Source organism: Leptonychotes weddellii, chromosome 8 (assembly GCF_054177405.1).
Source record: "Leptonychotes weddellii isolate Sample4059 chromosome 8, ASM5417740v2, whole genome shotgun sequence".
Classification (NCBI taxonomy): Eukaryota; Metazoa; Chordata; class Mammalia; order Carnivora; family Phocidae; genus Leptonychotes; species Leptonychotes weddellii.
Window position 1 is genome coordinate 105,192,356 of NC_138376.1, and position 27,707 is coordinate 105,220,062.

Sequence of the window (27,707 nt, forward strand, 5' to 3'; positions counted from 1 at the left end):
CAGATGGTGCCTCAAAGGAAAAAGCTAGGAAAAAATGAGAAGCAAGATAATTATACGAGATAATGGGTAGGCAAGCACTTGTGAACTATAAACATGGAAATTAACAGTAAGTGAATGGAAACTTAAGGCATGGTTTTGCAGTTGTCATTACTATTGCATAAAATAATGTTTTTCTCTGTTGTCAACAGAAGCTGGGACACCCCAAACCAGAACTCTTTGGACCTGTGCTTCAGTCCCCTTCTGTCCCGTCACAATGATCATTGTAAAGAAATGACATATTAGGCTGCCTGTAACACGTGCATTGATTGGTTCATTTATTTCATTCCTTGCCGAACACCTACCGTAGACATCCCACTGAGAGCACAGCTTTGTCCCTATGTAGCACACAGTGCTGATAAGACAGAAATGTAAAAGCTACAAATCACAGCGACCTACGTCTCAATGGGGCTACAACTACGCAGAGGTATGACTAACGAAAGTCAGTCACTCTGAGTAGGAATATGATTTAAAAATGACAGAAACACGAAAGCAGGTTTCATGAGATGAACTAATCACACACGCGCGTCTATCTGGATGCAGGGAAGGGTTTTAGGTCAGGGTTTGGTTTGTGGGCAGACGTGATTTAAGAGTGTCCCCAGGTGGAGAAGCGTGCCAGAAGAGGCCTGGGCAGCGTGTGCCGAGACACGAGCGTTGCTGGCCCGTTCCGTGTGACTAGAGAGCCACGGAACTGGGGGTGTGTGACATGATCCGAGGCTGGAGTGCCTAAAGACAAACATTGTTCACCAAGCCAAGCAGGTGGACTTTATCCCCTATGCTGTGAAGAGCCATTGAACTCCACCGATGTAAGGATTTCGGTGGCGGGGAAGGGTCGGCCATGAATTTTAGAAATTTTAGAAAGATCACTATGGGTGTGACACTGGGGAGGGTTTGGTAATGAGAAGACCTGAATGTGATGAAAGCCTTTGGGGAGCCATGGGGATTTACCGTGGGAAGCATCTCCTCAAGTGGTTCCTCTGATGAAAACAAGTCAGTGGCCCAGGCTCTGAGCCAATCTGAGCCTTTCTTGGTATCATGGTAAATCTTTTAAAGCCTTTATAGCTAGTAATCATTACCTGTGATGCATAATAAAATCAGCATTGTTTTCCAAAATAGTCCTAAATGCTTTCATCTCTTCAATTACCACATGCATAAAGATGAGACTTGGGGGGACTCCAAGAACAATTTGAAATTAGAAAAATGCACACATACAAGAAACATTCAAAGGTATGAATAAGCCATAAGCATAAAGAAGTGAAAATCAAGCACGAGAATCCCCAAACTGAGACTGGATCATAAAGAGAACAAAGGGTGTATGTTTGGGGCAGAAACATGGGAGGCTGACATGGAAATCTGTGAATCTACCAATTCGATGTGCAGGTGTCAGATCTGGCTTCCTGTGGGTACCACTGGCCAACTTGGGCTAGCGGGTTGCTCAGCGTCATGAAAAGGCTAAGCCAAAGGCAAGCAGACATCACCTTGCCTCCAAAGTCATCAAAACCTATATTCAACACATTTTATTTATGAATATCAGTTTTTTCTCTAAATTCTGCATTTTATTCTATAAGCAAATAAAATCATCGAATCGTCAGTTCAACAAATATAACAATTTGGAAATAAGTGATAAGAGTTGTTTATTAAAAGTACTTGTTCAAACACAAAAGACTTTACTATTACCATGCCGGTGTCTTCAGTTTAAAAAGCTTTTCAGATGCTTGGATGACTCTCATGTGGTCATTGGCCAGGACACTGGCGCCCAGAAAAAATCCAACTTCCCAGTAGCTCTGGAGTTTTTCTAAGTTTCCCTTTTTACCAAGGAGGCTACTCAGCTTCACTCCTAGAAGATCATCAGGAAGTACAGTGTTACAAACACACAGCACCCAGGCAGAGCAGACTTTTTATTAAAAACAAAATTGAGTTTTCATTCCTCCTTTCAGATTCCAATAGCTTTAAGTTTCAATTATAAAAGGGGCTCACATTCATTGTGGGAAAAAAAAAGTCCCTTTAATTTGAAGATCCAAAGATAACTGCCACTGTCACTTTGATGTATATCATTCCAGAATTTTAATGTATGCTTGCACTGCATGTGCATAAATCGAAAGGTGATAATATTTTGTTATGTAACCACCTTGCTTCCCTTATAATATCATGGTTCTTTAGTTACTTGAAAGGGAAATATGCTACACTATCAGTTGCAGTATAAAAGTATACAGTATATATATTCTGCAAGAGTAAAATGCTACAATAATTAATGATAATTTTATATGCAAAAACAATTATATACTTATAAAGTTAAAGAAATAAGGGAACTGACAGACAGCACTGTCTAGATTACTGTTGCTTTGTAACAAGACTTGAAAGTCAGGTAATTTAAATCCTCCAACAACTTCTTCTCACATTGTTTTGATTCTTCCTGGTGTTTTTCATTTCATTATAAATTTTTGTCTCTACTCTGCCTGGTGTTATTTTTGCATTTGTAATCCTTTGTTTGCTTAAAGAGAATATATCCTTGTAGAATTGTTAAGTGCCACTAGCATTCACAACAGTAAAGTATCAGGAAAATTATCTGAGATTTGAGAACAAGGTAAAAAGGTGGGACATGTCATCTCAGTATCTCACAAGGGCATCAGGCCACACTTGAGGACAGTCTAGGGAAAGTGTAGCAAGTTCATCTCACTGTTTACTATTCATTAAAGATCTCAGACTTAGAGAAGTTTACTTGTTAACTTGCATGTTTTTGTAGTAGAGATGCAAATAATTTCTGTCTAGTAAAACAGATAATCCCTAAGATTTATGACCTATTGGGACTGAACTAGTTTTTTTTTTTTTCAATCAAACTCAGAATTGTCATCCTAACATTTCTTTGTTAAATTATCTATGTATACCCTAGCTTCTAAAATGCACTTTGAACTAGACATATCCTCTTATTGTTTTCCATATTAATGGAGTTAAGGAAAATTTTTTTAAAAAGATTTATGTTATTTATTTTTTAGAGAGAGAGAGAGAATCCCAAGCAGACTCCCAGCTAAGTGTGGAGCTCAACACGGGGCTCGATCTCACAATCCTGAGATCACTACCTGAGCCGAAATCAAGAGTCAGACACTCAACCGACTGAGCCACCCAGGTGCCCCTAAAAATCTTTTCCAATTATTCTATTTTATATTTCCTGAGAATTATGAATTTTGGGGGAAAATTATACTTCAATAAAACAAAATAATCTTTAAAAACTTTATGCTACTTTTTATGACATAACACTTCAGCCCTGAGTATTTCAAGAAAAAGTCCCCATTTGGGAGCCCTTCACATTTTGTCATAAGTTAGAAAGAGAATGGCTTTGCTCCCTGATAATTTCATAAGATGAAAAAAATTACACCCAGGTATGCAACAACGTCCATGATCTCCTATCTGAGTATAATAACAAATTCAACGAATACAAAGGAAAGAAGAAAGTGCAGAGGGAAAATGAGATACTAAAAATGGGTGTTTCTACTAACTTCATTTGAAAAGGAGCTCTTTTTATTGTGTCATGCTTGCAGAACAATGAACCAAGGATTGATCTAGCAGCAAATCATGTCAAACATTTAAACAGGGACTATGAAAATGTGTAATTGTAAAATTACAATAACAGTTTTAAAATAAAATTTCAGGTTTATTCTTGTATGCCAGATGTTCATATTATGAGGGTGACATTTAGCTTTGACCTTGGCATGAATGTGTCACGTGTTCATGTTGTTTGACTTATTTTTATAGTCACTGTGATTCCTATTAGCTGGATATAAGATCTTAAAATTTGGGCTAAACATTTTTGGCGAGACTGTTTTACAGGAGATGCTGCTTGCTCCATGCTCATCGCATGAAGAGGCACCATTGGGCCAACTCACTATTAGGGTTGCTGGTTGGATCACTGAGAGCCAGATCGCTGGAGGGCATACATAGAATGGACTGTATAGGCATATTTGTCCTTTGTGACTAACAATCAATCTGTGAGGGAGCTTTGGTATCAGGTAAATATGGTTGAATGAAATTTAAAAAAATAAACATTTTCATTTAATGATTTAACTTTTAATTGATGATCCTTGCCAAAATCATTATTTCAACATCACTATCATTGTCATTCTTACCATTCTCTCTACTTCGTTAACTAGGATTCTTTTGAAGAGTACATTTTCTTTCGGAATAATACATTAAGAAGAGCTTCTATCTCATCAACTAGATGAGCTATAATATCTCTTAAAAAAGAAGGGAAGGTACCTAATTTCTTCCCTATAATTTCCAAGTATCTGAGAAATTGGTCACCTCCATACAGAACAAATGAGCTGTTCTGTGGTTGGTGATGGATTTTGTTTTTGTTTTGATTTCCTTTTTAGAATTATCTTTAGAGAATCATGGACTTTCATATTCAGTAATACAGATTTCATTTTTATTGCTCCCTGAAAATGAGATTCAAATAGTGGTTTGTCTTAATTTCAAGCATAATGTTCTTTTATTACATCATCATTATTGTTGGGGACCCAAACCTATAATTCTGACTCTCTCCCATAAAATGTCTCATAGTTGAAAAAGTCCGCAGAAGATGGGAAAATCATCTTTTATTTGGCTAACATCTGAATATTAATTTTAAGTCTTGCGAAGCTGAAAATAGGAAGAACATGTAAGATGTGGTTCTGTGTTTTCAAATCCTAGTTCTAAATAGTCTAAATATCAATGCTTATTCAAAAACTGGGAAAGTGAAACACAGATCATGAAACAGTTAGTCTTAACCTCAGACACACACAACTAGAATTGAGAGCCTTTGGACAGTAGGTGAGGAGAATTAAGAATCGGGTCTTACCTTAGAGATCTTAAACTTAAGATGATATGTTTATGGTTATGTTTTGGTATCTTAATTTTTAATTGCTTACCTTTTATAAATAAATCAAAATTTCAAATGCACCTGAAGAAGGGATTTTATTTAAAAAAAAAAAAACTCTGATTACTTAAGGGAGCTCAGTAATTCAGGCTAATTTGTACATTTGCAGGGGACCAAGAGAATGAATAGAAGAAGATATAAATTACTGAGAAATTTGATTAGAGCATTTTAAAAATGCTTTTTAAAAGTATATCTTTAAAATATGCAAAATGTGTTATTTATTAATCTTATTTTTATTACATACTATTAATATTATATTAGACAATTTACTTAATCTGTTTTTCCTCGAAAATCCTTTTAATTCTATTTTACCATAAAAAAATTAACTTTAGGTCAGCCTATGATGATAAGTATAATTTATTATTGAGTAGAATCTAAAGTAGTGAGTTTTAATTGCATTTTAATTATAAAGGACATACAATTTGGAGTGTATGTCACGGTATTTTAGAAACCTAAAATTTGAATTAAAAATTCATTGTCAAGTCACATTTTAAGTCTGTGTATGTTTTAGGGGTGCCTGGGTTGCTCAGTCGTTAAGCGTCTGCCTTCGGCTAGGGTCATTATCCCGGGGTCTTGGGATCGAGCCCCTCATCGGGCTCCCTGTTCCGCGGGAAGCCCGCTTCTCCCTCTCCCACTCCCCCTGCTTGTGTTCCCTCTCTCGCTGTCTCTCTGTCAAAAAAATAAAAAATTTAAAAAGTCTGTTTATGTTTTGCACTTTCCAATATTTAAAATTCAACTTCATATGTTTCCAATTGCTTGCTTAACATATATTATGAATGAGTTCTTCTTGGAAAAAAAAATTAAGTTATGTTTTCTTTACAAAGTTATATTAATCAGTTCCTCAAACCTCAGAGTGCTGACCATTCTTCTTTTCCCTCAGCTTTATTATAATATAATCTGACATATTGTGTAAGTTTAAGGTGTAAAACGTGTTTCTTTGATCCACTTACATATTGCAAAATGGTTACCACCAGGTGTTAGCTAATACTTCCATCACATCACATAATTATCATTTCTTTTTTGCAATGAGATCTACTCTCTTAGCAGAGTGCTGATCATTTTAACCTATATTTAACTTAAAAGTGAGAATTTAGAGTAGGTACATTTTCAAGCCACTGTGCTAATGCTCTATCAACACATGCAGATCAGTGTCAATTCCTGTAATGATCTGGAGGCCTTAATAAAACTTCACCTTAAGTTCAAGAACATAGCAGTACAAATTATTTTTAGATCACTAGTACTTAAAGAGTTTTGGCTAGTGTAGAGTTTGAAAATCAACCTTAGATACAAAATTTTTTTATAATCACAATTCCTGAGTACAAATTGCCATTTTTCTCTGATTTCATTTACCAACTGAAAAAAATCATTTCAAATAAAGCTTTGTGCATTGAATACCAGTGCAATCCAGCAGCAACAAGTATTTTATCATTCTTTTAGTCTGGGCCCTTTCACAAATTATTTAGATTTATTTTTAGTCATTTGAGACACAGAGATACAGAGAGAGAGAGAGAGCATGAGCAGGGGGAGAGGCAGAGGGAGAGGGAGAAGCAGGCTCCCCACTGAGCCAGGAGCCCGGTGTGGGGCTCAATCCCAGGACCCTGAGATCATGACCTGAACTGAAGGCAGATGCTTAACGACTGAGCCACCCAGACGCCCTTCAAAAATTATTTAATACTCAAACTCTGCTGTCAAGGATTTCCCAGAACATTACACATGGCTATTTTATAACCCCTTCCCAAATGATGTAAAAAAAAAAAAGTCTAGGACTCATTTTTCTTCAAGGAAAATTAAACAGAAACAGTCTCCAGTTAAAAATCTTAAAGGAAAAGGTTCTTCTACAATTTATAGATTCACTAAGATCAATTTTTTTTCCTCTATGAAAAATATGGCATAATATTTCTAGGTCTGTAGTAATGACTTCTACAAGAGTTGGAAAGATTCCCTGAAAGAGAATGGTTAGAAACTGAGAGAGAGCAAAATCTCACTACCATAGACAGTTTTCCAGTATGCAAAACTTTAAAAAATATTATTAAAGCCAGAAGCAAAAAAAAAAAAAATCACACAAAATTTATTCACTAAGATGCGGTAAATCTTCACATTCCAAAGAAGGGTGAGCAGATGAGACAATGTCCACAGATAAAAGGGACAAAAGCACATTCTATCAATGGCTACAATTCAGAGATGGTCTCTAAGGAGACTAGTCACTGCCAAGACTGCCATCTGCTTGATCTGCTGTTCTCGGGGGGCTTTGGGAGGCTTCACCTCCAATACCACTGAAATCACAGTGCTTGAAGGTGTGTAAGAGAATCAGAAATAGAAAATATCAGAGGTCTTTTCTCCGTCTTCTCCTACTTCTTCTTCTTCTTCTTCTTCTTCTTCTCCTTCTTCTTTCCACCTCCTCCTCTAAATCTAAAATAGGAAATGTTCCTGATGTTCCAAACACTACCTTATTTGGGAGTTGGGGCTGAATGCAGAGCCCTATTTTCAATATTAATTTGTGCTGTAACAATAAATATTAACCAGGATGTTTTTAGAAACAGGCAAAATACACTAAAAACCAAATGACATCCCAATATCAGGATTCTGAACACTAGTATGAAACACTAAACAAGGAGATACAGTAATAGAAAATCTATAGAAATAGTAACAAAAAGCAAAGGGTCTATCTGTCGATGATTCTTTTTCTTTGTACCAAGTTGGGTCCAGTTTCTTGATTTCCACGTAAAATATCAAGCTGTAATTACCAACTTTCCGGAGCTCAAAGGAAGATTCAAACTGATGCCCAGCCGCCAGGAGAAGGACCGCGTAATTAATTCCTGACTGTAGTGATGGCTCAGATTCAAATGCCTTTTTGAACCTATTAAAAAAAAACAAATGTACAAGTTTACTTCCCCAATCATGAAACTCTGGGTGTGCAATAGCTTCTGTTTGCATAACTCCAAAGCCTGAGCAAGCAAAAATATTCCACTGGCCTTCACCCCAGAATGTAGTGTGCTGTGCTATTAGAATTTAATGCTTAAGTAACTGCCTCTCCTTGCCCTCGGCCCCACTGCACTCCCCTGCTTAGTTTACCTGTATCATAGTAGCCTCTGTCTTCTAAAAAAATCCTCTTTTCAACAATCTACCAGAAATGTGACAGAGTGTGTGTGTGTGTGTGCGTGCGTGTGTGTACACACATGTGTAAGCAGTGGTAATTAAAAAATAAGAACTCTGTACCTATTTTTAAAAGTGGTTTTTAAAAAGCCTTAAAAATACGCAAAGCAATGAGGGTACCATCTAGGTAACACACTGAGACAATGAGTTTCATAAGTGTGATGCGGAAATGAAATAAAGAATGCCAATTGCACTAAGAAATTAAGAAAAACAGAGACTGTGCCTGTGCATACTAATTTTGGCTCAAAGAGAATAAGAACCCTTTTCTGAATATGCATGAAACTAAATATCAACCTTTGAAAAACACTTGGACATTTGAAAAAACTTCAGTGTTTGCACATCCACTGTATTTTCAAGGTAATACTTCTTAGATTCTGTCCAAGGATTTCCTCACATACGTCATTTAACAGGCAACAATATTCAGTATTATTACATTTGGGATCACGAAGAAAAAAAATAAACACCCTGGTGACCATTAGAAATTGCTTGAGACAAACATTAAAAATGAAGTCTTTATTTTAAAAAGTCAAATTAAGGAAAATTTAAGGACTACATACTGAATGAATGACCATTTGATGATACAAAAAAAAAAAAAAGGTTATATAGAAAAAAATACATTACAATTCCGAGATAAAGGCATTCCCACTTAAATCATTAACTGTTAAAATAAAAGATAGGAAGAGCAAAAGTGGTGGCAGGCATACCAGTGTGCATTACAGTATACTCTTGGCTTTTATACATGCTTGAAATTTTCCATAACTTAAAATGATAAGTTAAACTTCAAAAGGAAAGAAAAAGTACATTTTTCTGGATATTAAGGATATCATGTGCCCTTTTTAAGGGTCTTAATTTTTATTTATGCACACTAGTCACTTCTAATGCACGATAGTCAAATTTTTTTTTTAAAGATTTATTCATTTATTTGAGAGAGAGAGAGCATGTGCGCATGTGTGAGTGGGGAGAGGGGCAGAGGGAGAGAATCTCAAGCAGACTCTGTGCTGAGCACAGAGCCTGATGCAGCGCTTGATCCCACTACCCATGAGATCATGACATGAGTCAAAACCAAGAGTCAGACGCTTAACCCACTGAGCCACCCAGGCACCCCCGGTCTTATTTTTTAAATAGAACAAGTATCTCTGAATGGAAACAAAAATCAAGTAAGTATTAATCTTAACTAGTTGGCTCAAATAATTATGGAGATGGAGGAAGAATAGAAAATTTCCAAGTGCATCACTGTTGATGATCAAAAAGCATTTTTACCTCTCCAGAAGTATAGGTGTTTCCCAATTCTAAGATGGAAAAAACATGCTCCCAGACTGCTGATATTTAAAACTAGTCATATAAAGGAAAGACATGATTTTTAAATCTTAGACTCATGTAAGTCTCAAAGGTTTTTGTGTTTGTTCAGACGCAAGTAGAAGGTCCCACTAAAAAGAGTATAGAAGAAGAAAGAAGTTGTATACTTTCTTTTCTACCAATTCATATCAAGATATGCAATATTTTCAACAAATAAATTCTTTCATTTCTCCTGAAACCAAAGAACATGGAATTTCTCTTAAAGATATTAAAGGAAAAATGCAAAAAGCAAGACATGCCCAAATTAATCAATAAAAATTGACTAAGGACTTCCTATGTGCCAAAACCAACCAAAATGAAAAGTTTGGCTTACATCTATTTTTATGTTCCCATAAACAATATATATTTTTATGTTTTTAACCAAAATATGAATGCCAATAAAATTAATAATTTATATTTTTCTAGTATTCATAGCACTCCATGACAATGACTTCAGTATTGAGGAGAAAGTCTTAACATCTTCTGGATTCTCCTGGCGATTAAGATAACATGTAGGTATGTTACAAGAGAAATAAAATCCTGTCATATATTATTAATATACCACTCATAGGAATTAAGAATTCTTACACACTGTCAGCATAAATTAGTACAGTATTTCTTGGTTGAAATTTGCCAATATATGTCAAAATTATAAAATTTAAAAAAATTATGCATATCTGTTGACACAATTACACATCTATGAATTATACTAAGGAAAAGCTCAAATATGTAATCAAAAATTGTTACAAGGATATTTGTTATAAGTTGAAAAAAGTACTCTAAATTTCCAACATTATAAAATGTGATAGGGAATAAAATGTATTCCAAATGTTTGAAAGCTATATACCCATTTAAGTTCTAGAAGAATATTCAATGCTGAGGGGAAAACTTTAGCTTCGAAGTAGATGTAGTAGTCTATTTAGAAGCCATCACTTCTGCTATAACAACTATGCGGAAAAAGGATACATAATCGAAAACATATTTTTATAGACACTGGAGATCTACGGAAGCAACAATTAAAAACATCATTGAAATAAAGCTTCAGAGAGGGAAGTGCCCTTCCAAGATGAGCTGAATTGCTTTGTCTTCTATAGGGGCATTTGCTCATTCTGACCACAAGATGAGGGTTGGGCTTGGCATAGGCAGAGAAACTTCCTCTCTGAAACTCTACCGGGGAAAAGAGAAACTAGTGGATTTCCTGATAGTTGCATGGGTTGGCATGATGGAATGAAACCTGGAGGAGCCTCAAACATGTAGCCAGTTTTCGCCACAGGACATTTGTTGAATAGTGGGTTGTATAGGAGGCTGGGAGATAAGTTAGGGCTGGGATGGCAAAGTGAAATCTCCTCAAGTCTGGCAGGACTTAGCAAGCAGAGCCTGCAACAAATATATGACAATCTCCTCCTTAAAAAAAATTACCAAATTTTAGAGCTGTATGATGTGAAAGAACAAAGAGTTAAACTCAAAACTTCAAAGAGCAGATATGAAATTGCCCACAGTACTTAGGGATAAGTAGATAGAGACCTGCTTGGCTCTTAATCAAAAGCTGAGACAAAATCAAGATAGACTGGGTCAGCTAAAACTGAAACCCAGACCAACTCAACTCAATAGCATTTTGCTATAAAGATTTATTTATTTATTTGAGGGGGGGAGAGGGGCAGAGGGTAAGGGAGAAAGAATCTTTTTTTTTTTTTTTTAAAGATTTTATTTATTCATTTGAGAGAGAGAGAGGGACAGAGAGAGCACACAAGCAGGGGGAGAGGCAGAGGGAGAGGGAGAAGCAGACTCCCTGCTGAGCCAGATGGGAGCTGGATGTGGGGCTCCAGCCCAGGACCCAGAGATCATGACCTGAGTCGAAGGCAGACGCTTAACCATCTGAGCCACCCAGGCACCCCAAGAGAGAAAGAATCTTAAACAGACTCCGCGCTGAGTGTGGAACCCCATGTGGGCTCAATCTAAGGACCCTGAGATCACGACCTGAGCCAAAACCAAGACTCAGATGCTCAACTAACTGGCCTACCCAGGCACCCCAACTCAATTGCATTTTTTGAAGTAATCAGCTTCTTATCCTATCCGGCTAACAAAGGAAAATGAGAACTTTCTGAGAGAGAAAATAAACCATCTTCAGTCTTGAAAATTCTTAAATACAAAATGTATGGAATACAATAACTATGAGACATGCAAAAAGCCAAATGTGACCAATAAACAAAAGAGCAAAAATAGACAAGAGCAGCTGACTCAGAGATAATTCAGATGTTGGAGTTTATAAACAAGGGAGTTTAAACTAATTATTACAAATATGATAAAAATCAAGAAAAAGATGGACAAAAGGGATAAAAAGATAAACAATTTCATTAGGGGGTTGGAATCTTAAAAAGAAGAATCAAAAAGAATCTTTGTATGGGTTTAATAGCAGACCACACAGAACAAAAGACAGATGTGGTGAAATGAACAGGTCAATACAAAGTATCTAAATGGAAGCAGAGAGAGAGAAAAAAAAAGGGAGAAAACACAACAAAGCATGAGACATATGGGACATAGTTAAACTGTCTAACATATGTATTATTGTAACTCCAGAAAGAAGAGAGAGAGAATACAGAACACAAGAAATATTTGAAGACATAATGGCCAAAAATATTCCCAAAAATAAAATGATGCAAGATGTATCACTCAAATATTAACCCAAAGAAGTCTGTTGTGATTATATTTTTTTTTTTTTTTAAAGATTTTATTTATTTGACAGAGAGAGATAGCGAGAGCAGGAACACAAGCAGGGGGAGTGGGAGAGGGAGAAGCAGGCTTCCTGCTGAGCAGGGAGCCCGATGCGGGACTCGATCCCGGGACCCCGGGATCATGACCTGAGCCGAAGGCAGACGCCTAACGACTGAGCCACCCAGGCGCCCTGTTGTGATTATATATTAATATCAGACAAAACTGATTTTACAGCAAAAGTTATTACAAGACATAGGAGGGACATTTCATAATGATAAAAGGGTAAATTCAAAGAAAAATTTATAATCCTAAACATACCTATTAATATGGCTTTAAAACATATAAAAGCAAAAATTGACAGAACTAAAAATTAGACAAATTTAGATTATAGCTGGAGATTTTAAAACACTTTTCAGTGATGATCAAACAAGCAGACAAAAAATATCAATGAGGATATGGAAGATCTGAATAATAAGATTAACCAAGTTAATCTAACTGACTTATGTGGAACACTACACCCAACAACAGCGCACCATATCCTGGGCCATAAGGTACTTATCAACAAATTTCAAAGAACTGAAATAATGCAGAGTGTGTTCTCTTGCCACTACAGAATTAAACTAGAGAACAAAAAAGGAAGATATGTTTGGACAATGTTTGCTTAACTGACTGAGCCATCCAAGTGCCCCAAAATAAAATCTTTAAAAGTAAAAGGATATTCAGAATAACTTTATGCCAATAAATATGGCAACTTAGGTAAAACGGAAAATTTTCTTGAAACATGGTAACGATTTAAGAAAAAAAATGAAACTCTGTATAATTCTATATCTATTACAGAATTTATAACAATCTCAAATTACTTTTTATTCTATTATCTATCTCCCCCAATAGAGTGCAAGCTCCATGAGAGCAAGGACCCTGTCAGTCTTGCTGGCCACTGAATCTCCAATGCCTGGATCATCAGGATGTCTGGGATGTTGCAAGTGAATATGAAATACTTGCTGAATGAAGAAAGTCTGCATCCACTTCTTACCAAGAACCAAGCTGAGACAAGTGATAAAGACAGTGGTTCACAGGAGACTCAAATAATCTATTCAGGGTGCATGAGTGGCTCAATCCATTGAGCAGCTGTCTTTGGTTCAGGTGGTAATCCCAGGGTCCTGGGATCGAGCCCCGGGTCGGGCTCCCTGCTCAGCAGAGAGCCTGCTTCTCCCTCTCTCTCTGCCTGCCTCTCTGCCTACTTGTCCTCTCTCTCTATCTCTCTGTCAAATAAATAAATAAATAAATAAATAAATAAATAAATAAAATCTTTAAAAAAAAAAGAATCTATTCACTTTCTTCAGCAGTCTAAACCCTGACTTTGATAGAAACCATATGACCAGAAAGCTACACCCTTAGACCACATTGAATTAGTGCACTGCATATCATCTTCACCACATTACAATTTAAAGTCGTTGAAATTCATTATTTAATAAAAATATCAAGGATATTGTTTATATAGCTTTCACTGTTGTCTATAGAGCATCTTATATGAGAAATTCCTTTAATTTATGGCTAGGGAGTGCACAGTTTCTTCCGAAGAAGTAGCATATGATTCTTTTTTCATGCTCTACTAAAATGCCTATTGGCTTGGAGGTCAGTTATACCAAGCACATTGATCCTTATTATGGGCATATTTGTATTCTCTTGTTCCTTGATGCTAATTTTCCAAACATCTTTTATCATTTCATTGGTTTTTTTTAAGACTCAAACTTGATAAATTATTGTTAAAATACAGATGCTAAAATAATGTTAAAATATAGATGTTAACATATAGATGTTAAAAGAATGAAAGCATCCATTTTAGCTGAAGGTGATGTATCATTCATTTTAGGGTAAATGTGTCATGGTATCAAACAACTGCAAATCCCAGTAGCTAGCAATGCCTGTTAATGCCACATTTCTATGTTGGTTGGCTCAGCTCTGCTCCACATTGTTTTCCTTCTGGGACCCAGCCTGAAGGAGCAGTTTTTTCCAGTAAATGACCAAGGAAAAATACACACAGCACAACCACAACATGGCTTTTAAAGCTTCTGCTGATAATGAGCATCAACCAAGACATACACCCAAACCTGGTGTAGTGGGTGGGATAGATCGGCTTTCCTATGAACGGGGATAGTATATTTCTTTTTTTTTTTATTTATTTTTATTTTTTTATATATGACAGAGAGAGAGACAGCTAGAGAGGGAACACAAGCAGGGGGAGTGGAGGAGGGAGAAGCAGGCTTCCTGCAGAGCAGGGAGCCCGATGCGGGGCTCGATCCCAGGACCCTGGGATCATGACCTAAGCCGAAGGCAGACGCTTAACCATCTGAGCCAGGCGCCCCAAGGGATAGTATATTTCTAACAATAGTATGACGTAGCACAGATGACGTTCTCCACCCAAGAAAACTGTGATTAATACCAAATAGAAACAATACCAAACAGACACACCAGTATTAGCTGCCTCTCATTACTGAGCACCTACTAGGTACAAAGCATTGCATTAGACACTTCAAGCATAATATTTCTAATTCTGACAATTCTTTAAGGCAGAGAGGATTCTCTCAAGATTACTGATCAGGACACTAAAGACTGGACATATTAAGTCATGCACATTAGAAGTGGTAGAGTAGGAACTTGACCCAATTCTGCTCAATTCCAAAGCTGAACCCTCTTCTCAGTATCACCCTGCCTATCCTTTGGTGTATGTTCAAAAAAATTTTTTTAAGCCCTTTTTCATGACTTTCTGGTTTTTTGTTTTGTTTTTGTTTTTTTAGTAAAAGGGAGTTGGGTGAAACAGGAAAAATTATGAGAAATAAAAGCAGGAGGAACTGCTTTTATATCAAGGATAAAGTTTATATTCTATATACAACAGAAAGAGGTATTGATATATTCTTGGAAAGAATGGTGTTTGTCACAAAATATATTTGATTGATCTTATTAGAGACTAATATTTTTAAAAGACTGATATGGCAATACTGCTGAACATGCCCATAAAAATGTCCCAAAGAAGTTTTATGTTGTTGAAAACTTCACCATTTAACTAGCAAGAGGATAAATGAATGTGAACATTAGTCCTTACATAAAGAAATCTATAAACTGATTATTAGTGTAAAACTATCTATAAAGATAAAGAAATAAAATGGCTAGAGGTGAGTAAGCTAAATTAAAGATGACTTCATGAAATAAAGAAATCTTAAGGATGAAACCAGATATTCACATCTTAAGAGGATTCTAGTGACTACATTTGAGTAACTGTATGAAGTTATGTCCACTACTGTTGATTTTTTCCTATTTTAGTACTAAATGTTTACTGGAAAAAAGTAAATACTTTATTCTTCAATTTATTATTACATTGAAAAGATGCAAACTTCTTAGTCGAGTTTCCAAAGCAATAGACTTTTGTTCAAGGCTGCCTTATTATTAGCAACTGTATTTGTCACCTGATTGCAAGCTAGCTCTAAAAGAGGCAAGTACTTGATTATGAGGTGAGTGACAAAGTCTTTATAACAAAGACAGTTCATTTTTTGCATCTGCACTGAGATGTTCAACAAAGTCAAGAATAAAGGAAATATTCTTGAGTTGATTATTTCTAGCTAAAGAGCATTTACTTTCTATCAAAGAAGAAACTGAGCTCAAGTCAAGTTCTTTCTACTGAGCTGTCATTTTTCCTGCTTTGTGATATAACAGCTGTGATTCTTTCTGGGAGACATAAAAGTAATTAAATTAGAATTTCATGGTGCTTTGCATCTCTAGGGATATTTCTTAAATTATCACTCATAAAAAAACTCACACACAAAGCAGGACAGTATAAGAAGAAAACTAGTGCCAAATCACTGTTAATTTGGTTTGTAGATGGGGGGAAAACCCTTTCTTCATTTCAAACTACTTATTTGTATATGATCCTTATTATAACAGAAAAGTCAGGAAGAAAATAAAATAACCCCACATTCTAACTATCTTCTTCCAGTCCTTTTCCTCTTCATTGACTTTTTTTTTCCAAATAAAGAGAATCATGTTATTTTTATAATCTGTTTTTAAATTTTGATTGGATAGCATGACGCATGTTACTATCAAAAATTTTTTTTTAAACCACCAGTTTCTTCTGGGTATATACCCAAAAGAACTGAAAGCAGGAAATGCAGATATGTGTACACCAATGTTCATAGCAGCATTATTCAAAATGGCCCAAAAGGTGAAAACAAGACAGAGGTCCATCAACGGATGAATGGATAAATAGAATATGGTGTATACATAAGATAGAGTATTACTCAGCCTTAAAAAAGAAAATTTTGACACATGTTACAACATGGATGGACCTTGAGAACATTATGGTAAGTGAAACAAGCCAGTTGCAAAAAAGACAAATACCATTTGATTCCACCTATATGAAATACCTAGAGGAGTCAGGTTCATAGAGACAGAGTAGAATGGTGGTTGCCAGGGGCTGAGAAGAGGGGAAAATGGGAAGTTGTCTAATGGGTATAGAGTTAGAGTTTTGTAAGATGAGAAGTGTTGTGGGTGGAGAGTGGTGATGGTTGCACAGCAATGTGAATGTACTTAATGCTACTGAACTATACTCTTCAAACAGTTAAAATGGTAAGTTTTACGGTACCTATATTTTTACCACCAAAGCCCATCCCCACAATTTTGAATGAATGATATTCCATCACATGGGGAGGTTATCCTTCGCTTAACATTTTCCCCAAATGTTGGACATTTAGATTTCTTCCAATTTTTTGTTACCATAAAATTCAGGTAGTAAACATTGTTGCAAACACACCTTTCTTTCCATATCTGCTGTTCTTTAGGATAGTTTCCAAAGGACATAACTGGATTAAAGAACATGAATTATTTCAAGGCTCTTGATGCATAATGTCAAATTGCTTCCCAGCAAGGTCTTACCAATTCATTCACTTTCCTAAGAGCAGTGTTAGGAGAGAGACCTTTCCATTGCATTCATGCCAAAATAAAGTATTCTCATCTCTTTTCATCCTTGCCAATTGATAACAACAAGAAAGCATAGCTTGGGATTTTAACGTGTACTTATTTGATCGCTCTTGAAAGTGAATTGTGTTCACATGTTTATGACCAATCTAAACTTACCCTTCCAATAACTGCCAATTCTCTCAAATCAAAATGTAAAACCCATATTCTAAGAAGGCTGGGAAGATGGGAGGAGACACATTTGGGAAAGCTCTAAAGGGCAGGTAAAAGTGGGGTCAGGAGTTTAAACTTTATCTTTAAGGATGTGAAGAACAGTAAAGATTTAGGAGGAAGGGAGTAACAACAAAATATGGAGAAAACCTAAACCTTTACTAAAAAGAGAATAAGCATATTATCAATTGTGGTTAATCTAGTCAACAACATGGACTCACGAAGCAGAATCTCCAGGGGCAAAGAACTCTCCATCCACATAGCTGAAAAACTCCACAAACAACTGTGATGTTCAGCCAGGCTTGGAAACGATTGCTTTCATTCGGTGAGTGAAATGACCCCATTCTTTCACATTCTCCTTCCTTTCAGCATAATGCTTGGCAAACATCAAGTTTTCTCACTCAACCCTCTGACAACTGAGTTACATAAAGCAAGCTTTAGTTGCCCTCCTTAGGTGCTCAGTACTTGTTAGCTGCAATTAGGAACCTCCACAGGGACATCCTGAATATTACCATTCCTGGATTTCAACTTGGTCAGGCCATAACAGAGCTTCATCCAATCTATCATTTGCTGGGTGTGACATTAAAGCAAGGTCAAGGCATGCATGCAATCAATTTACCAGGGTGCTTGCTTATAAAGCAACTGTGGGCACACTGTATGTTCTACCCGGGTCTCCAGGTCATCCTGGAGCTGTTGGTCCCTTAGGAACCATCTACATCTGGATATATATGAGCTAGGGGTCATGTTGAGTTACTACGAACTCTTCAGGCTTTGAGTTCTAAAAAAAATCATCTAAAATTTGGAAACTCACCTAACAGACACAATAAAGGACTGACCAAAAATGATGTCAGTGGAATGATGGTGATGTAAGACTCGGCGGGGGGGGGGCACAGAAGGTAGTGGAAATGGAGAGAACACAGAGAAAGATAACTTGAAGCCAAGAAAAAGAAAAAAAGGCTAATCTGCCAAATGGAAAATAGTCATTGGTCTCTATTTGTATGTCGATTGGCTTGTTACATAACTCTCCCAAAGTAAAGCCAACCCCATTAATAATGTAAAGACTAAGTAGTTATTAGGCACACATTACTGTTTGAATAACACTGTCACTGACGTAAAAGAAAATATTTGATAAGGCAAAGCTATCTGTCCTTTCTCAAGTTACTATGGAAAAACGAACATATTAATGCTAAAAACAGGCTTAATGCTTTCAATTTCCTGGGTATGGATCTTTTTTGGCATTACAACAGGAGACATGCTTACACTAATACTGTACAGGTACTTAATCTCCTGTCAAAGTTCTGAAAATGACTTCATATCTCCCCTTAAGAATGAGAATACTGGGGAGCCTGGGTGGCTCCGTCATTAAGTGTCTGCCTTCGGCTCAGGTCATGGTCCCAGGGTCCTGGGATCGAGCCCTGCATCGGGCTCCTTGCTCCGCGGGAGCCCTGCTTCTCCCTCTCTCACTCCACCTGCTTGTGTTCCCTCTCTCACTGTGTCTCTCTCTGTCAAATAAATAAAATCTTAAAAAAAAAAAAAAAGAATGAGAATACCATCATGTCTAAAACCAAGTATGATTTCAAACAAGCATGGCCTATCCCATGTGACCCCACAACAGCTCTGGCATGTGAAATTTAAATAAGGCCCCTGTAAAAAGTATACAGACTCTGCAATTTTTCCCTCATCAGCTAAATGTTCAGCTAGATGCAGAAAGAAGAGAAAGAAAACCCTTAGGAATATTTTAGGAAAAGGGAAACTTAATTTAGTTAGTGTCCATGTTGAACACGGATAAACATAACAATATATAAAGAAATACAAACTATTTTCACATATTCTACACTAAAGCTATAGCACTAGATGCCTACTAAAACCAGGACTTTAACATATGTTGTTTCTTTTAATTCTCACAACAGAGCATTTATTCCTCCAAAAACAGTAAGTCTAAGCCAGTTGGAGTTGTAACAATCCTGTCCTCCTTCCCAGTGATTTGTGTAGTATTGGGCTGACGATGGAATACTAGAAGCGTAAAGAAATGTAAGGAAAGTCTGGGGTAGGTTTTTATGAGCCTGCTTTCCCAGTTCTAAGAAAAAGATGGCCTCCTTTCCTCTCCAGACCTTGGTATAGCTAAGTTGGATTGATGCCTGGAATGGCCGTGGCCACTTTGCAACCCTAAGAAAGCCAGCCGGAGGACAGAGCCGCCAACAGCAATAACGAGGGAATAGAACTCAGCCGACATTTTTAAGCTGCTGACTCAACCTACTCCAGACCCAGCCTCACTTCTGGACTTCAATTCATTGTGTTATTGTTGAAGCCCATCGGAGTAAGGTATTCTGCTACTTTTAAGATGCTAAGAGCTTCCTAATTCCTGCAGGTAAGTATTATCCTTATTTTTTAAGTAAGAAAATGGAATTTCCTAAAGGTTATCTTGCCTAAGATCACACTGTCTCCAAGTGTTGACTCAATATTTATCTCATATCAGTCTCCCAAAAGTCCTCTTCCACAAAACAGTACAGACATTCCCGGAAAGGTCTGTTCCTGGAAATTCTAGGAAAGAGAGCCTAGGATGTAGTAAAAACAACACTGACTCTGAAAAATTGGATTTGAGATTTTTATTAATAACAGGATGTCAAAAAATTCACTTAAGTTCTTCGAGTTTCAATGGCCTTGCTTGTAAAAATGGGAGGAAAAAAAGGTCAGCCTTGCTTTCTTTACAAGGTGCTTCTAAGTCTGCAACAGTTAACAGCATACACAGAAACCTTGTGTCGACTCTGAAGTTTAAGGGATTGGTAATTATTTCCACCAATTGAACAAATACTGCACATAACAAAATGCTCCAAGTAAGCCACTCTGCATGTGAATTCAGCATGACTATTTCATGGTTACTTCTTTGTTGGATTAGGTTAACAAAGGAATCGCGGAGATAATCTTTGCAATGAATTTTCCATGGCTCTCCAAGTCATGGTACATAGTATTTCCTTGGGCCATTCTAGTTAAGTCTGTCATTTCACAAACTCTGTGGCCTCTTTTAAGGATGTGAGTCTAGGCTTTGGGGTCATAATATTTCCTACTTTGAAAGCTGAGTATCCGCCCAGCGTCACTGTCTCATCTCGTGTGATATCCTCTCGCAGCCCCAAACATCCTCTAACCAGAGCCTATGACCGACACCATGACTGTTTTCTCTTAGATTTAACTTTATGTTGAACGGCTATCATAAAAAGCGACAACCTCTTCATGACTAAAAGCTAAACTCAGTTTAATTCCGTAAAGGTCAAAAAGGTGTTTTTTCCTACCTTAAGTTGGATTATAGAAATTTAAGTACAGAAAAAATAGCATTATTTTACCCAGCCTCAAGAGCTTCAATGGACAAAAATAACGAAGGAAGTGACAATAAAAAACAGTAAATGTCAGAGAACTAGTCCTTTTTTATACTTAAATCAGCAGGATGCATTCATTCAAACCACCCAGCCTCTGTCCCAGATAAGATTCAACAACAAAAGTTTGTTCTAACAGAAGAGAAAAAAAGAATTTTTCTAACAACGTATCACAATTCTGCAAACTTAAAAAAAAATCTAAACCATAAACTTTTTTCTTACTTCCTATTTTTGTACTCTGACCCCCTAGGCAAAGCTCTCAGAAAACAGATGTGCGCAGGCGTAAAATGGTGCCTTGCCACAATGCCCGCACCGGATTCGATGCTCAGAGGAGTGCAACGCTTTCTCCCTCTGACATGGAGCAGAACCCTGAACTCATCAAAGGTGTTAAAATGGGGAATTGCAAGAAAGAGCTTGATGAGCCACTGAAATCACAACTGCTTGGGGCTCTTATACTCTTGAGTGAAAGTTCCTATCCTTAAACCGTCCGTGGTCAGTACATCACTGTCTCTGCAAGCCAACAAAAAATGATTCAGGCCATGGGAAATGTCCACGGAAAGAGGCCTGAGGGACTGACTCCCTGCCACGACATCCCTCCCCTTGGCCTCGCACCAGCATTTGACAAGTGAAAACTCAGGGAGTTACACGGCTCAGACAAAGTCAGTGGAAACATCCCTGTGGGACCCATGACTCAGGACATACATAATCTTGGGTAAATCTGGCAGGATGTCTCATAACCTCAGGAACACCCTCTTGTGTCAGCACCTTGACAATGTGCTTTTCACTTCTCAGCTCGAACAGAAAGGGAGGTTAGGGACAATGCCAACACACCAACATGAATGAGTGTGTTTGCAGCACTGTGGGAGCTGGATCAAAACATTAAGAAATACCGAAGAAGCTTTACAAGTGTGAGGGCATGAAAAAAAACCCTACTTAAAAAGGGAGGGGGGGACTTCTTATCCATCCTTAGGACAAATGGATGTATGAATATACATGACAGTAATGGCAGGTTATGGATAGGTAATCTACAGTAAAAGTGACATTCTTTTAATACCAAATAAGTCTGTGAGTGACACAGGATCAACTCCTAGGGACCCTACCATTAAAAGGCTTTGATCTCTAACAGCCTTCCCTGCTCTTACTAGAAAATTAATGGACAGCTTAAAATGAAATCATAAGAATTTCTGACATCTTCAATTTGACCTGAAGACCTTGAAACACAAAGCTCTTTTGAGAGACAGTTAATAGTCTTCAGCTAAAGGAGAACCATAAAAAAGAAGCCAGAATCTGGAAGTATAGAGAGTTAAAACAAAAACACACTGGGAAAAACTCTGTTCCTTAACTGAACTTTATGTGACCTTGAAAGCTCTCAGTAGTCTAAACTGTTTGATTTTCAAATAGGGAAATGCTTTATTTTATTCCTGTGCATCATGCACACTAACTTCATAGGAGATGTTTTCCATTTTAATTCACTGACCATGAAACTTAGGCTTGTGAAGATTACCTAGGCATTTCATTATCACTACCTTATCAAAGGATTTATACTGGCACAATGTTTCCAAGTATCAGATTCTAATTCTCCTACAACTAAGAATTTTTTTTTTTAAGATTTTATTTATTTATTTGACAGAGAGAGACACAGAGAGAGATGGAACACAAGCAGGGGGAGTGGGAGAGGGAGAAGCAGGCTTCCCGCGGAGCAGGGAGCCCGATGCGGGGCTCGATCCCAGGACCCTGGGATCATGACCTGAGCCGAAGGCAGATGCTTAACGACTGAGCCACCCAGGCGCCCCCAACTAAGAATTTTCTTAAAGTGTAAATCTTCTGGTAATTCAAAGGCTGCATAGCTATATTCCTCTTTTGTAACAGCAGAAAAAAAAAAAACTTAGTTAAGGGAAACTGTAAAACTCTCTGGCTCATACTAAAAATTTACAATACAAATTTAAAAGTCCAAACCAAAGTTTTCCATGAGGATCCAGGAAATTACTGTCCCCAGGTTTTCCTTCCTGGTTATAACCCATTATCCCAATTTCAGTCCCTGGTTCAACTGCTAAAATGATATAAGATTTTGCAAAGTTAAGATTTCTGTTTCACAACTTAAAAGATTTTATGGCTATCACTGAGGAACTCCTGAGGTAAGCCAACCTCCTTTAATGTATATATTTTAAATTAGGGAATAGTTTAGGAATATTAAGAAAGACAGAAAAATAATATAAGCAACACTCCCACATACCCACCACTCAGCTTAAGAAATGCAATGTTTTAAATAGTCTTGCAGCTGCATGTGAATCACTCTCTTCTACTCCTTCATCCCCATTGGTAACCATTATACTGAATTGAGAATTTATGATGTGCATTCATGCATCCATACCATTACTAGGTGTGTGATTGCTTTTTAAAGTTTCCATAAATGATACTGTACTCCATGTATCTTTCTGCCATTTGCTGATTTTGCTCAACTTTTTTTAAAGATTTTTTTTTTTGCATGTCAAAAGTTTTATACAGAGGAACTTCAAGAATTTCTCTACTGTATGGTGACTAACATAACATAATTAATAATAACAGAAGACTTTCTCTAGAGTATATAAGTAGGAGTAGATATGCTGGATATAGGACAGGCTAGCTGTCAACCTTCCTTGATAATACCAAAATCTTTAAGTGGTCACTAAAAATTTCTACCACAACCAGGAGAGGCTCCCTTTCCTCTAACAACTTTGCCAACAATTGATATTGTCACACTTAACTATTTTTTTAATAAATCTAGTAGTTTCTAACGGTGTATTAGACACTTTAGATGATATGTTGTAGAGTTTGGATTCTGTTATACTCCTCTTAGGAGTATTCAGTCTTATTCTAACAGGCAAATAAACTGTTGGTGGTTTACCTTGATCATGTGGGGACTTGGCTTTAGGTTTTATTAGGGTGGCTCTGTATCGGATTTGCTCTTAATTTTTAGTGCACTTCTGTAGTCCTGGGATGTAGTTTTTTATTCCTACGCTGTGGCCCTTCTGGAGTTTCAGTGGAAAACTCGGATTGCTCATGAAGCCCCTCTAACTTCAGGTTCAAATTCCAAAGTCTGTCTCTCCTACACTGGGCAGCTGCTGAAATTTCTGTTCAGCTCTCTTAAGACTTCTGGCTACTATTTTCCACCTGGGCTCCTAGGGTAAAACTCACACATGTCAGGGGTTAGCTGAGAATTGAACAAGAGTTTATACACAGATTTTGAGGCTCTCTCTCTGTGGCTCCTTTATGTAGGGGGTATCGCACTCAATTTCCAGGCACTCTGGCAGCCTCACACTGACCCCTCTGACCATTAAGACTCTGGTTTTCTTCTGGAGTTCTATCTGTCCTGTGGCCCTGCTGATCAGGGAATGCCCCCCGAGGGAAAACCCATTTAAATGTGGATCTCTTATCCAGTGTGGTACCCTTCATCTAAGAATCAAAACCTCTCCAGTTTCTGACTACTTTTAGTCACTCACCAATGCTTCCAAACCGTTTTCCTTCTTAAGTGTTTTTCCAAAGTGTATAATTATTACAATTGGCAGGAGTAGCTGTGCAATAGAACCCACTCTGCCATTTCCAAAAGGCAGAACCTTGACGAACAGAAGCAAATCTCGATGTGCTCTCATTTCCTAATCTTTTCTTTCTATGATTCATGGTATTTTTAAGCCTTGTCTAAGAAATTCTTTCCTATCCCAAGGTCAGCTTGTATATTTTATTCTAAAAGTTTTTTTCTAAGGTATTTAAAAAATATTTTGGTTTTTAATTCACTTGTATTTCATTTCTTGTACATGGCTTAAAGCAGAAATCCAATTTCATTTTATTTTTACGAGCAGATGAACAAATTTTCCCAGTCCCATTCCTGAAGAGTCCACCCTTTCCACTCTGATTCATGAAGTGCACTGTCATAAATCTAGTCTCATAAATATCTCAATCTGTTCCAGGCTCTCTCTTCTGTTCCAGTCTCTCTCTTCTGTTCCAGTGTTTGTCTATACCTACACGCATACTGTAATACCTTAATTATTACATCTTTATAGTAGGTCTTGTTATCTGGGAGAGCAAGTCCTTCCACTTTGTTCTCCAAGATTGCTTTGCCTTTTCTTGGCCCTTTGTTTTTTTCAAATAAATTTTAGAATCAATTTGTCAAGTCACATGAAAGCCCTGTTGGTGAGAATTAACATCTTTAAAATAGTAAGTCTTCTCATCCACAAATCTGGTATACTTTTTCATACATTCTAGTATTCTTTCATGTCTATCAATTTTTATAAATTCTCCACAAAATATTTTTGTTACTATATTCTATATATTTTAAAATATCTTTTAAAATGTTACTTTCTCGAATGATCTTTTCATCCAACTTACCCCAATTTACTCTGCCATATCAAATGAATTTCATCAAAATTGTTTACTGAAGCTATAAATTCTAAGATTTATTTCGTAATACACAATCTAAAGGATAACAATACTTTAACACTCCCATTTGCAAACCATTTTTTTCATGTCATGGATTTATCAAGTAAGTGTCTTATCTGATATACTTACCAAGAAGCTCCATGGTCTCTACTCTCAGTGTCCAGGAAATTAGAGTCCAAAAACATGTCTTTGTAGATTCGACCAACTAGGCAATACATATCTGAAGCAACCTGCCCTTCACTTTGCACCAGCGGGATCATAACATCAAGAGCTTTTTCTCTATCTCCAGGGAGATTTCTCCTAAGGTTGAAGGAGAAAAAATATCATTGTTTCAAGATAGATTATAGAAGCAATGTAGGCCAATTATCTTTTTAAAACTCTACTTGATATATTGATTCACATTAGTGAAGTTTGGCAGGATAAAGACAACCATAAGATTTTGAGAGTCCCCTGTAAAGCTCTGTCCTAAGCCTCTTTGTCTTTTCAATCTATCGCACGTCTACTGGGTCTAACAAGGATCACTTCTGAGCTGCTTTCCTGATGACGGTGATAGATTTGCATTTACCCATCTATATAGTCCTTCTAATTTCATAGCCCATACTTTTACGGTTCATAGGTTCAAGGGCATGGAGTAGGATTAGGAATGCAGTCTGTGGCCTTAAATGGGGCAGTTGACTAATCCAGACAAGGACCAAACCCTGACTTTAGGTTTCAATGGCTTTTGCTCCAAACACTGTACAGACTTAGTCACAGACAATACCAACAAACCAACTTTAACCCAAGAGTTGCCTAAAGTCCACCTGTGACCAGTTGATGATCTAAGGAAGATACTTTATGTAGATCATTTTAAAATAGCAAGTATGTGTAGATCATTGTCAAAACCAGATAAAAATTCTCTTAAAGGGACGCCTGGGTGGCTCAGTCGGTTAAGCATCTGCCTTCAGCTCAGGTCATGATCCCAGGATCCTGGGATTGAGTCCCGCATCGGGCTCCTTGCTCAGCAGGGAGCCTGCTTCTCCCTCTGCCTGCTGCTCCCCCTGCTTGTGCTTGCTCACCTGTACTCCCTCTCTCTCTCACTCTCTGATGAATAAATAAATAAAATCTTTATCGATTTTTTTTAAAGATTTTATTTATTTATTTGAGAGAGAGAGAATGAGAGACAGAGAGCATGAGAAGGAGGAAGGTCAGAGGGAGAAGCAGACTCCCGGCTGAGCAGGGAGCCCGATGCAGGACTCGATCCCGGGACTCCAGGATCATGACCTGAGCCGAAGGCAGTCGCTTAACCAACTGAGCCACCCAGATGCCCCAATAAATAAAATCTTTAAAAAATTCTCTTAAAAATTATTTCTTCGATCTTAAGAACATTATGCTAAGTGAAAGAAACCAGTCACAAAAGATTACATATAATATGATTCCATTTATATGAAATGTCCAGAATAGGCAAATCTAGAGACCAAAAGTAGATTAGCGGTTGCCTAGGTCTGGGAGATTTGGGGGGGGAAGGGAGAATGACTGCTAATGGGTTTCCTTTTAGGGAGATGAAAATGTTATATTTATTGTGTTGATGGTCATACAATTCTGTTACTATATTAAAAACCATTAAATTGTATATCTTAAATGGGTGAATTGTGTGATATATGAATTATATTTCAATAAAGCTGCTACAAAAAGTTATTTCTCTTCTCCTCTATGACTTTAAATATATCTGCCTACGAAATTCCTTTTTGCACTTTGTCCTAAGTACCTTGAGTTTATAATAACCCTTCATACAAATATGCTTATCAATTCATCATACTGTATTTTAGGAAAGGTAAAGACAAAACACAAAGAAAAATATAAGCGGCTCTACAGACTTTCAGTTTTCATTTCAAATAAGAACATATTCCATTCCATCTTTCAAGAAAGATTTATTTGAGAGCCAGTTGGAGCTGGTAATCTCTGGAGGTCTCATCTCACTCTGTCAAATCTAAAGAAAAAGATGTTTAATAAATGGGGAAATGGAACATATTTTCATTCTACACTTATTGATACAGTTAGCAAGTTCTACAGTTTGGGTGGACAAAGAAGGGAAGAAACAATCTCTGGTTGAATAGCATGCTGACTTTTTTCTTTGCAGACAGAGGCAGGAGAACCTAGTGATGAAGAGCACAGACATCAGTATCCAACAGATCTGGGTTTGAGCCTCAGTTTTATGACTTGCCAACTATGGGCCTTGAAGAAAAGGTATTCAATGTCTCCAAGCTTTGGCTTCCTCATCTGTAAAATAATCAAGCCTTAAGTGACACACAGCATGTGGCCCAGAGACATGATGTCTCTCCCTTTCTCTTTTACTCATTCTCTTCAGTTGTAGTAACTACATATATATTCAACTCCCACCATGGAAGAGAGCAGCACAACTAACAAGCTTTGGACAGCTCAGTGCTTTGGGCCTCTCTGTGGCCAGAGCATGGCTGGTGCCTGTGGTGACTCTGGGTAAGATGTGGCACTGAGGTATGTGCCATGATGTAAACAGAAGGCCCAGAGGCAGGACTGGAAGTAGGAGCCTTCAAGCGGGTCTTAGCAGATTCATGGATACATGCCCTAAAATGTGCCCAGTGGAGTTC

General features: G+C 37.2%; 1 protein-coding gene across 2 annotated transcripts in view; it reads right to left on the bottom strand.

The window, feature by feature from the left end:
- The window catches only part of MAP3K5 (mitogen-activated protein kinase kinase kinase 5), a 195,075-nt gene that overhangs the window by 87,813 nt on the left and 79,555 nt on the right, over positions 1–27,707 (bottom strand). For both annotated transcript variants that reach the window (XM_081829058.1, XM_081829057.1), the window contains 3 exons: positions 25,234–25,404; positions 7,690–7,802; positions 1,714–1,873 (listed from right to left, as the gene is read on the bottom strand). In XM_081829058.1, the coding sequence (XP_081685184.1) occupies positions 1,714–1,873; positions 7,690–7,802; positions 25,234–25,404 (444 nt within the window). The remainder of the gene's footprint in view (positions 1–1,713; positions 1,874–7,689; positions 7,803–25,233; positions 25,405–27,707) is intronic.